This window comes from Electrona antarctica (assembly GCF_951216825.1).
Source record: "Electrona antarctica genome assembly, chromosome: 16".
NCBI lineage: Eukaryota > Metazoa > Chordata > Actinopteri > Myctophiformes > Myctophidae > Electrona > Electrona antarctica.
In genome coordinates this window covers 19,258,915-19,271,609 of record NC_136797.1, presented here as the reverse complement: position 1 = coordinate 19,271,609, position 12,695 = coordinate 19,258,915, and the positions used below count along the sequence as shown (strand labels likewise).

Sequence of the window (12,695 nt, the reverse complement as noted above, 5' to 3'; positions counted from 1 at the left end):
ACAGTGTGGTCCCTGAGGGGGTTCCAGCTAAATGAGTTAATATAGCATCACAGCAATCACTTTTACCTGTTTAACCCTATTTTATGATTCAGAAGTTGGTCAAAAATCTACATGCTCATAGTGCATGGAACATCATTCCGCAAGTTGTGAACATTTTAACACAAATCTTCATCTACAGTATGGGTATCCCTGGCTGGCACACAATATTTTCAAATGGTGGTCTACGGCCAAATACAATTCATGGACACATTATTGAAAATGAACGCCTAATAATGCTTGGCAGCATGAGGTACTGTACATATGTCAACATATCATTCTACCTACAGTATTGAGCAAAACAGAACTGTAATTCCACTATTCATCTGTAAGACAAAAAAGGGATGTGTATGGGATTAGGATAGGATAATTGGTTAAGGGATTGTGTATTATTATCTATCGTGTAAACAGCACTATACCTGAGCTTGTCCCTGTGGTGAAGTCAGAAGAAGGTCCAATGTTTGCTTGACAGGGAGAGGGGTTTCCTCTGCTATACTTCTGCCATTGATATGTGGGATCCGTAGATGTGTCAGTCCAGCCACAGTCACCGGGGGACTCAAAATCACACATGAAGCCCCTTGATGTATAGCCTGAGGTTTTGGGGTGGAGCCACAACAACAATTAGACATGGTAGAAAATGAAGCACTACTGCTGTTATAGTACTGTAGCTCAGCAGCAATAGGAGCTTGTTTGAAATGGAGGTTTGTCACTCAGGGCCCTTGACACTGCTTAACCCATTCAATCCGGGAAAGCCGTGTCATTTTAGATTTTACAGCTATACAGAATTTAGAACATTGTTGGCTATTCAAAAATAGCAGATAAATGGCCTGGGCCGTGGCTCAGCGGTCCAGGCCCCTAGGCTGGTATGCCAGCTTTACAGTGTGTCATGCGTTCGAGTCCCGATCCTGATGAACCTTGCTGTGTATTCTCCCCCCCCCCCCCCCCCCCCCCATCTACCTACCGTCACCTGTCAAATAAAGGCAAAAAAGCCCCAAAAGAAATAGCACATGACTTGAGATTGTAGATCTGCTATTCCTATGCCTGGACATGACCCTAGTAGTATGTCGCAGGGAATTACCCCCAATTTTAACTTAAATCTTATGGTGTCCCTGGCACATATTGGGGGGGGCGCTAAATACATAATTTTGGGGGTCCTTATTTTAGCACCACTGATATAGCAAGATACGTTCTTCAGAAAACAGGATTTAGAAGACATTCTGTAGAATCGACTTCAGGTGTTAATGGTTTTAATGATTCATGATTTGTGGCTTTTCTCTTTTTTTTCCCTTTCTTACGACAAAGTATGAAGGTGTGTGATCATTTTTACAACATGAATAAAAAATGAGGGGGTAAAAAACACAGCCTATATATTCTTCAGTACCATTAGGCTATGTCTCAATGAAACCTTCATACCGAGCATAGTACTTTCTGGCCTTGAGGTGATCCAAAACATCCCACAACAATTAAGCTTTAAGGGTCTTACCACACTTGTCTTCATCGCTGCAGTCTTCACAGTCGCATATAAAGTCACACTTCCCTTCTGGAGCCTGGCACTCATGTCCTTGTGTCCTGACAACTGTGTATTAAAAGAGTCTCATCATAAAGGTATTTGTAAATTCATTGTTTACTTGGTAGATATCTGGGGTCGCAAATTAGCCTCGGCTATAAACGCCCATAAACAATGCAACGGTTTCATGTTTTTATAACTTGATAGTTTTTTGTATTGTCCCCATCAATAAAAAAATACTCTATGAAACTGTAGTCTGATAAAAGGTGCAAACGTTGGCCCGGGCCGCCGGTGTGGTGGTCCGGGCACCCTAGGCTGCAATGCCGGCCTGACAGCGTGTTGCGGGTTCAAATCCTGATCCCGACGACCTTTGCTGCGTGTCATTCCCATCTCTCTCCCCATTTCCTGTCAGTCTACTGTCCTTTCAAAAAAGGCATACAATCCCCAAAAACATTTAAAAAAAAAGGCAAACGTAAAATCATGCAAATCAACAAAATAGGTCAGGTTTTCTTATGGGTTCTTCATCTTGTTTAATATTACACAAGTTTAAATATTGAAGAAGAATCCACTTTGTATAAGGATTTGTTTTAGGATCAGAAAACACTAATTTGTCGTTAAACCAGCTGACAACGTGTGCGTGCGATAACAGATCTTTGATTCTAAATAGGTTTATTTTATCCAAATATTTTCAATGTATGACATATTTGAAAGCTTACAATTTGCACTTGCATAATCTGTAAAAAGACCTGAAAAATCTACAACCGTACTCTACTTGCATCTATCAGACCATGTCACGCATCTAATTCAAAAATTGCTGCTGTCGGGCAGAAACCAATCAATATTTCAACCAAAATAAAATGTGTTACATTAACACCCTACTCTTTTGCAGAATTTTGCTTAATCTACAAAAGTTGCGAGAATAGCCGATGTGCAACTTCACAACACCTCACAATGCGTCCTGTTTTAAGCTTGTACAGTAAATCTGATATTTTACCTTTGCCTCTAAATATATTACCAATGAACGTAAGGCATCCTTGTGACTAAATAGCTACATTGGGACACGTCATTTTTCTAAGTAACGGTTTTCTACATACAAGGTTTCTGCCCGACAGCAACAATATAATAAAAGTAAAAGATTACAGCTTGATTAAAGTTCCCTTGATGGCTCAAAGAGCCTTCCCTTATCAGAACTCATTACCCTCAATGATTTATGATACAGCTAATGTGAACAGGCTCGAAGTCCAGCTGGCAGGCAATGAGTTTAACACCAGTGAAAAACGTTATTTATCCAACCAGGTCTCTGACTAAGAGTCAAGATCCAAGATTCTGTTCTTTATTGTGACAGCGGCCAGTAATTACAGGATGTCAGAGGACATTAAAAAAAAAGAACAGCTTTGGACGCTGATACCACGCTAGGTCTATTATGGGTCTGACAGGAACTACACATACAAGTAAGAACTTATGACTTAATATGAGCTTACTTCTCTTCCAAGGCAGAGAAAGTGTCTTTACATGATAGCAATTATAGGTCCTATAAGTGATATTTGATCAAATAAGTGATAAATAGCTCTATATTTAGGTAGTAATCACAGCTATAGTGTTACAGGATCCACATCTCTCCAGCTCTTTAGTACTACACATGCAATGCAATTTCAGGTTGGGATACCAGTTTCACCCAATCAGAAGAGAGAACTCATACTCATCAATTGGAAGCGATGACAAATGCTGGAAAACAAGCTGATGAATATTTGTAGGGTTCCCTCTCCTGATTGGATTAAATTTGTACGCCATCTGAAAATGTATTTTCTTTTCATATAAAGAACTGGAGAGGTGAAGACGTCCGTGACTGAACAAACTTCACTTTCCCATACTTTGATAGCATGACAATCATTGAAGACATTTCTGATTAACGTATGGTTCTTAAAACATCTACATGACATTCTAAACACATACTATGTAGATGTGATTGCACACGTGTCAGAGCTGGACACAATGTGAGCTTGTAGATTTAAAAAATGTTAAAAAATATATAGAAATGTTTTGTAGTTAAGCAGTTTAAAGAGCCATCGGCCTGCTTACCCCATTGAAGTGTGAACAACAGGATTAGGGATAGGTTTCTCCAATGCAACTCCATCTCCTTGCTTCTCTTCCCTTGGACCAATGAAGGTCTATACACTACGAGTCACCTCCGCTACTCTGAAGTCTTCCCTGGTTCCCTCTGACCAACTCTCCCTTTCTAGAAGATAACAGCTGGACTTTACATCTACCAGGCATGAATCTGCAACAGCCTTCAGTCATAAAACCATCTCTAGGAACCAAGCCACATATTGTGCAACGCACAGAAAAAGGTGACACGCTGTGCATTTTTGTGACATGTCACCTGCAATCCACTTAGAACAGTGGTTCCCAAAGTGGGGTCCAGGGACCCCCAGGGGTACTTGAGGGAGTTCCAGGGGGTCCCCAGCTAAATGATAGTTAGGAACATTTCACATTTGTACACTAGAAATTCCATTAAATGGGGGTCCGTAGCCTAATGCATGTCAAACTGGGGGTCCTTGAAATTGAACAGGTTGAGAATCACTGCTAGAGCCGTAAAAATCTTCTGTTATGGGGTCCTTGGCATATCTTTTCAAATGGGGGTCCGCAGGCTCATTACTGTCAATTTGGGGGTCCTTGACATGAAAAAGTTTGGGAACCACCGACTTAGAAAATAACTAAGTTCTAGGACAGTGAGTGTGACATCACCAGGGACATTATGTATGCCATAACTGCTGAAAGCATGTGACAACATGCATTTAATCATCATCGCCATTAATAAAATACAATACGTGAATAAGTCAATCTACTGAATTGCACGTGCCTCTATGAACTGTTAGATAAGGACCAACAGGCATACAGGCTTTCACGTAGTAAGTGGCCAAGAAACCGAAGTAACATGAATCTGACATCAAGTTTGGTCTTTGGACAGAGATTCATATGATTTTGCCCATAATGTCTTTTGAGTTTACAGAGTTCATTACCCGACATGGCCTCAACGCTGCGTGCAATAAATAGGGCGTGTCCGACGTTATGAGTGACAGCCTGTCACCACGTGTCAATGTGTGTGTCTGCTTACTCTGCTAATGAGGTTTCAAAAAGGAGATTATAGAAGTAATGGATAGAGTCGACTGAGAAACTATGTAGATCAATTAATATGTTAGCTTGAAAAAAGCAAATTGTATCACTATTTGCTACTTCCGTAACACTGGTGGTGTAGTGTGTTCCTAGTCAAATCCAAGCAAGAGTTCCGCTGTGGTTGTGTGAGAGGATTCAAAGCCAGCAGGTGCACTCGGCTGGGGAGAAGTACAGACACTCACCACTTATCTGTAGCATAGCAGCTGGTTATTTATTGGTGGTTACAATTTGTACATGTTCAGCAATAAATAGGCCATTCAGAAATACAACTGATAGTTTTAGACAATTAGGTCTACAAAATTCAATCCAATTTTATTTATATAGCACATTCCATATGACAATAGATTCAATGTGCTGCCTTCATAATGAAGACTACAGTATATGACTCGACAATGTGTCTCGACGGCCTATCTTTACAGAATTAAAAGTGTCCTTTTTTAACAAACAAAATTTACATTTACTAAGACTGTAGCAGCGCTGAGTGATTAACAATCATTTTCAAGGGCTTTCAGTTTATGAATAATTTACCAGTCGTCAGTGGTAAGAAAGAGATGGGTAAGACCCCATCCTACTATAAATGCACCTTGTCTCTGACTGTACGTGTGTACGTCTGTAATCCACGTAACTCGAGAACCGTTTGCCCCACGACTTCAAATTTGGCACAGGCATTCCACAACACCACACAGTGTGCAGTGCCCGGTGTGGAGTCCATCAGATAGCCGGTTGTCCAGAATCAGCACAAAAGCCTCTGTCCAGGCCCTGGTGTCGACCAAGATGGGTGTGCTTCGGAAGATTCATGCAATGATCTCCAGAACAGAACTTTTACTTCCCCTCTCAGCAGTTGGGAAACTAAACCTTGGAAACTATAAGTCAGTGTTCGGCAGCACGCTTATTTTTTTGAAAGCAGTACGAGTAATGTTAACCAGAACACCTTTGACGTGGACAGTTCATCCAACATCATTAACCAGAGCACTAGCTGTAAAAACACATTTTGATGTCCACCAACCGTGCCCCTCAAAGTGTAATGATGCAGAACATGATGCCAAAATGTCTCTCCTGCGTAACACTTTTGATGCCGAGCCTGGTGTAGCGGCAGTATCTCAAGCTGGGCCTCACAGCAATATGTTTCAAACTAAATCTCTTGCTACTCTCAGTAGTACAATTACTTTGTCTGAAAGCAGCACAAGTGTAAACCTCCAGGAACCGTTTGACGTGGTCAGTCAAACAAGCTCGCTAACCAGATCACTAGCCCTAAAAACGACACATTTGATGTACACCAAACTTGCCCGGGTGGATCTGATGTAGTGGCACTGGCAGCCTTTGATGGCTGCCAGTGTCAGTGCGGCTGTGGCTCAAGAGGTAGAGCAGTTCGTCCAATGATCCCTGGGTCGGCTGTTCGAATCCCGGCTCCTCCTGTCCACATGTCGAAGTGTCCTTGGGCAAGACACTGAACCCTACATTGCCTCCAATGAGTTGGTCGGTGTGAGCTTGCCACCATTGGTGTGTGAATGTGGGAATGAATGAACCATTGCAAAGCGCTTTGAGCACTTGGAAAAGCACTATAAAAATGCAATTAATTATTATTGATGCTGAGCCTGTTGTAGTAATAGTTACTGAATCTGGAAGCAGCGACTGTAGTGATGATGCACACTCAATTTAAGCACACTAATCCAGAAGGATTCTCTGATGGCCTCTCTCAAAGCTTGGTGGTACAAAATAATGGGGCATTAAATTTGAATTAAACTTTAGATTTGATGGAATTCTTGCCTTCAACATCAACGCTCCAACTTCCAACTTCAAGTAAACAAGTTCATCATTAAACAAGAGATGGGAAAATCCTCTGTGGTGCTGAATGAACCAGACACTGTTGGCTCCACTGACAAACATAGTTGGCAAACAATGCGGCGCAGCATCGATTCCTGGACTTCCAAAAAAACCCACTTTGGCCCAAGTAGGAGGAGAGCCCAAGCAGAACTGGAAGCCCCCAGAAGTACTGCTGCTCCCCCCAAGGGGGTGAGTAAAATACTATATACTGTATAGTATACAGTACAAAATTGCCCTTATATATTATGCATGAATGTAACATAATGAAAACGCCTGATCCTCCTTGTATGAAATGGGATTGTTTCGTGTTTGTTTTTCTGCTCAGGCTACAGGAGTCTCCAGGTCTATCATGACACCTAGTATTAAGTAATGATGATCAGCAGCAGTAGTTTGTAAACTATTGTGCTGACCATATCTGTTCAGAAATGCATTTTGGCAAGGAAACTAAATAAAATAATCAAAACCAAATGTCAATTATGTTTCAACTGAAAAACATAAAAAACACCAATCGCTCAGCACTACTACAGATATCACTATTACACATCGCATCCTGGCAAACACTCCTGTTTACTGAAAGACATATTTTTAGTTTGAGATATTGAAAACTGAAACATTGATGGAAACAAACAGAGCAATATGCCAATGTCCGCCATGTTAAAGGAGATTTCCACACTCGTTTTTTACTTAATTCTGTTGATAATGTGTACCGGTATATGAACCACTGTTATGGCAAAATCAAAAGAAAAAATGGATCACGTGGTTGCGGAAGGAATATAACAACACCACTCCATGGACTCCTTTTCCACATCATCTAGACCAGATGTAAACCGCTAAATCGGTATGGAACACTGAGTCAGCATGTATTCATTTTCTCTTTTCGGTGACGAATGGATACGTGTCTACATAAAAGAAAAACGGCTAGTGCGGAACTCTCCTTTAGAGATAAGAGAGGTTATAACTTATGCGATAAATGAGGAAAGGCTTGTCACTTTTTATTTTAGTTTTATCTCATTTCTGTATCATCAACGTAAGACAAAAACAACTAATTAAGCGAATTAGTCTGGTGCTAACCTAGTGACACTGGACATCAATCTCGACTCATGAGGCACAGCTGCAAATGGCTCCTCATTGGGTCCGGTGTCAGTTGTAACATCTGGCCCAGCTTTTGTTGAGGGGCGTTAGCCCCTCCTATGTCCAGCTTTGAGGGTTTGTGTAAACACAAACATTGAATGCCATTGACAATGAATGGCCAGTTTTGAGTGTTTGTCCTAACACTAACATTGAATGCCAGACAATGAATGGCCAGTTTTGAGAGTATGTTTAAACAAAAACATTGCGTAAACACAAACATTGAAGATAAAGGTGAGGACGCAAATTGTGATTGGCCGGAATGAGGTGATGAATGATGATGATGATGATGATGATGATGATGATGATAAGAAATGTTTGGAAAACTATTGGTCAAATGTTAACAGACGTTCAGTCCAGGAGAAAGAATGGTCAATAGAGGGTGGTCTTATTGGAGGTCAGTATCCTTCATTATCCCAGGTCACCTCATATTCTGGATATTGGGCCTTCAGTTTCTCTGTAGACACTTGATGATTCGCTCTTCCAAATCCCTGTAAGGAAAATCATGGTGATTGTAAGCTTGAATGATTCAGAATACAACAAGCTAACCCTAACGTTCCCATTCTGAGCATGTCGTGGTAAGGGATGCTCCGATCAGGTTTTTTGGGACCGATCACGATCACCGATGTTTTTTCTCATGATCGGCCGATACCGATCTTGTGCGTAAAGGGAAATTTTGAATATTTCCAAAATTATTATATGTCAAAACCCACGTAAAAACTGTTCCTGTGTGTGGGGAGGAAGGGGAGAATGTTTAGGCTTGTCACAAAGATGCAAAATGATATTACACTAATATATCTGACTTTTATACCACTAAAGCCCAACACACACCGTCTGTGAAGCGACGCGGCACAGTATTGCCGCGCGTCATAGCAACACCCACAGGACGCGGCGCGCTACCGCGCGGCTGGCCAGCCACGCCCACGGATTCCCGGATGGAGGCCGCGCGGCAACGCCTGGAAAATAGAACGTTTGACGCCGCCGGTGTGGGATAGGTTCATTGAAAATAACGGAGGCGGCTGTTTTGACGCGCGGCATTCACAGACGGTGTGTGTTGGGCTTTAAATGGTATAAAAGATCGGTTTCTCCAGATCACAGATAGAGTAAATTGCCGATCACTGATCGAGTCATTTGGCCGATAACCGATCGGTGGCCGATTGATCAGAGCATCTCTAGTCGTGGTGGTAGGTAAACATTCTCCCAAAATATATGGTTGCGTTGTGATCTTGTAGATCGGCTATTTTCAGTGAAGACATTTGGTGTAGACATTAACACTTAAAGCCTCCATCTATACTGCATTCAGGGCTCCATAATAGATCCACTAGAATTTACCTCTAATAAATACAGCTGTGACATGTTCATTGTGAGCTTGTAGATCAGCTATTTTTGTATTATGTTCACCCAAGAATGGGGACACTGGTGTCCATGTGGTTAGGCAAACAAGCCTGTGTACACCTCACCATGGAGTAGCCGTAGACATGAATCTTCTTTGTCTGCGGCTCATGTCGGATTCTCCCTCCACCCACACACTCACAGTCCAGCAGTCCTCCCTTCTCCAGCTCCGAGGACACCTTCTCATAGATGTCCGCTGAAAGAAAAGTACACACACACACACACACACACACACACAGTGACTTACTACAGTCACATCCTCTGTGTCAATCTAATCCATTAAAGCCAGGAAAAACTTGAAGTGTTTGAATTAAAAAAATATAGATTATACAAATCTTCTAGGGGCATCTAGCACAACACATTTTCAGATGGGGTATGTCCGCGGCCAAACCCACATTATTTCTGGGGGTCCTTATTGGTAGAAGGCATTTTAGAGTCAGCCTCAGGTCTTAATGAGTTATCTCACAGTGTACTAATAAAACAGGGTCCATTTGTTTATCTTTGCATGCACAGTTAAATTAACACTCAGGACTTAATAGTGTACAGCCAATATAGAGTTTATTCAGAGTATGATGACAATGAGCTCCATTTTGACTTTGACACAGTAAATAAACTAATTGTATAGTCTGGTGATGCGACACTTGACTTAACCACTAAACCTTATACATTGACTCAGTACACTACACCTAGAGGTGTAGTAGAGACCAGAGGTCCATAGCCTTACTGCTTCTATGATTCTGATGCAGGGCAGAATCATAGAAGCAGTAAGGCTATGGACCAGAGCTACACTACAGTGACTACACCAAGGCTCTTTGCACCCAGCACACAATAGGAGACCATAATGGTTTATATAATGCATATTTGCTTACCGTGATATTCTGCCAAGGCATATCCTCGTACAATAACTACCTCTGAGTCGTCTCCTTCCTCTTTACTGTGAACATGTATGAGCACATATTTAAAAACACCCGTGGGGTCGATCACCGCTTGCCGAATGTTGGCCATCAATGATGCAGCCTTCGTTTGAGTGCACATTTTAACGAACCGCTTCTTAGATGTCGTGCTTATTATGAATGGTGAAAATGCTACAGGAGTCCGGATCGCTGCTAATTCTACCTCGTGAAATGGTTTGAGACCAGTTGTTGTTGTCGTTGTTGGTGGTGTTGTTGTTGTTGCTACTAATTTGGAGGTTTTAGAGACACCAATCGTGCACACTAGCTAACCCACAGCACAGATATCTATGCAGCACAGCACGCAGCCGACTGTCACATTTGTAGTTGCACACTTCCGTCACACAAAGGATTGTGGTAGTTGAAGTTTTGGCACTGCTCTACTCCTGCATTATTGAGCTTACAGTACAGTGGCCACTAGGTGTCATTAGCCACCCATCTTAAACATGTTTTAAGTTTAAATAAATACCTTATAAGTGACCTGGCCATACGCCCTTTCCTCCTGTCCTGTCAGAAACGCACTATGGCTGCCCCTTGATAGTTAATATCATGGTATGGCCCACTTCCTGTAAAAAATAAATACAAAATAAAAATAAGAAGATTGCCCATTGCAGGATGCAGGGCTGGTGATACAGGTGGGGAAAAGATTAGTCTTTACAGCTTACTATTCAACAGCAAAAAAAATACTATATTTATGACCAGTATTATGTCCACTATCATATTTATATGATTTAGATACCAAAGGGATATTAAAACAAAGTGAGCTTGCATTGTTCTAATACAACATAAAGTAGGCTATTCAAAATAAAAAAGCATGCACACTGATACAATCCATGTGGAGGTTCTTCAATTGCAAATCAAAACCTTTATTTTCATAGGAAAGATCCCCTTATCGGCAGAGTAGTAAAGTGCATTCATTTATCCATTTGTAACTGTGTACAAATATGAAATACATGTAGTTTCGCAAAGCCGAGCCCTCCAATCCTGTTCTACCAGACCAAATGGACTTGTCACCAGGGCTGCCAAGTCTCACGCTTTGAGAGTGAGAGTCACGCAATTTGACCTTTTACCACGCACCACGCCACACCTCTCATTTCTCACGCACGCACAATACGCACGCCGAGGGGGGCATAAAATGTGCCAAAAAAGCCAAGCCGGCTATCATAATAACAATTTTCTCCGCGGCTCCGCCGCGTAATAACGCGCGCCCATGTGTGCGTCCTCACAAACGGCAAAATAGCCGATCTGCAGGAGATCATGCAGCGCTGTTATATGCAGTAGAAGGGTAACCAGGCAGTGGACCACCAAATCGTCAGCAGGGTCCCTGACTGTGACGCATGGAAATGAGCCATGCAGAGTTTAACATCGCATCGAAATATTTTTCATGGAAGACAATATAGCCTCCACAAGTTACAACATTAAGTGAGTAAGTCACAAGTGACTATCTCTCTTCTATACTGGTGTGTGGCGTGACTGGCGTATCTTGCGTGATATGAGGAACGGTGCCAGTAGCCTACGCACATTATAGGGACAAAGTCGTGTGTGTGTGTGTGTGTGTGTGTGTGTGTGTGTGTGTGTGAAGGGGGAGGGGCCGCATCGCAACTTGTCGTTATAGTTCTGTTCAGAGAGGGGGGGGGGGGGAGAGAGAGAGAGAGAGAGAGAGAGACCACAGATGTGTGGGCATGGGGAAATTAAAAATAAGGCATTTTCCCAAATTCCAGTTTTCTGACTTTTTATTTCACAACATATTCCCCAATTTCCACTGAGATTATGGGGTGAATGAATGTGGCCAGACCCATCTTCTCTTTCTGTCATAGTGACATTGTCCTGCATCAGATCATGTCCAAATCAGGTTCTCCAATCTCCAGTAGCCTCTTCAGTTTTTTGAAGATTTTTTGAGTGGTGCAACCACTCCCTTACGGAGCTATGTGTGTGGCTGGCTGGGTCTGAGCACTATGTGTGTGGATTGCTGGCTGGCTGGGTCTGAGCACTATGTGTGTGGCTTGCTGGCTGGCTGGCTGGGTCTGAGCACTATGTGTGTGTGGATTGCTGGCTGGCTGGCTGGGTCTGAGCACTAGTCCATGAGCCAGACCCCCCTAATTTGCGCGTTAATTACGAAATGGGTGGGCAAATTCTTGTTTGAATTTTTGACTAGCTGTACTTGTCTACTTCACATTTTTGTATGATAACAATCGCAGACTAGCAGCTTAGTGGTAGTTATCATGCATTAAGTACATGCACCCCTATATTGCCACATGCAAATTGTGACAACAAATATATGATCAACTTTTGAACCTTACTTTGTGCAGAGACCAATGAAACCACTTTTCTGCATAATTCAAATATGGGGAATTGATTGGAATGGTTATTTTACTTCCACAAAACTTCCATATATGCTTAAATGGGATTTTAATGCAGTATTTTGCACACACATCTAAGAAATTTAAAATAAGGCTTGCAAATATCCCCATTTTGGAAGTGTGTGCTAAGAACCAACATGTTCCTAATGGCTATAGAGAACTGCTCACCATTCTAAGCTTTAATATGAGTGGTAACATGTGTTTGTACGTTTTGTAACTCTAGAGATACAATCAGAAACACTATTATAGTGTGATAACACGAGCCAGGGCCATAGCTATAGAATCAAATCGGTGGGCAAAGCTGGTGTGATTTTTGTGACTTGT

The 12,695-nt window shown here is 42.0% G+C and overlaps 1 protein-coding gene across 1 annotated transcript; it reads right to left on the bottom strand.

The window, feature by feature from the left end:
- Positions 1-4,939: 4,939 nt before the first annotated feature.
- Positions 4,940-10,349, bottom strand: LOC306939209 (14 kDa phosphohistidine phosphatase-like). The gene is made up of 3 exons (XM_079523752.1): positions 9,931-10,349; positions 9,130-9,257; positions 4,940-8,160 (listed from the first exon to the last, which is right to left on the bottom strand). Exons 1-3 carry the CDS (start codon positions 10,094-10,096, stop codon positions 8,068-8,070), a joined length of 387 nt encoding a protein of 128 aa, XP_079379878.1. The 5' UTR covers positions 10,097-10,349; the 3' UTR covers positions 4,940-8,067.
- Positions 10,350-12,695: the final 2,346 nt, after the last annotated feature.

Excerpts from the sequence above, each read along its gene's own strand:
- LOC306939209 (XM_079523752.1), bottom strand. The coding sequence starts at position 10,096 with ATGTGCACTCAAACGAAGGCTGCATCATTGATGGCCAACATTCGGCAA. Across the intron at positions 9,258-9,930 it reads TGCCTTGGCAGAATATCACG|CGGACATCTATGAGAAGGTG; the intron begins GTAAGCAAATAT and ends CTTTTCTTTCAG. Across the intron at positions 8,161-9,129 it reads ATGTCTACGGCTACTCCATG|GGATTTGGAAGAGCGAATCA; the intron begins GTGAGGTGTACA and ends TTTTCCTTACAG.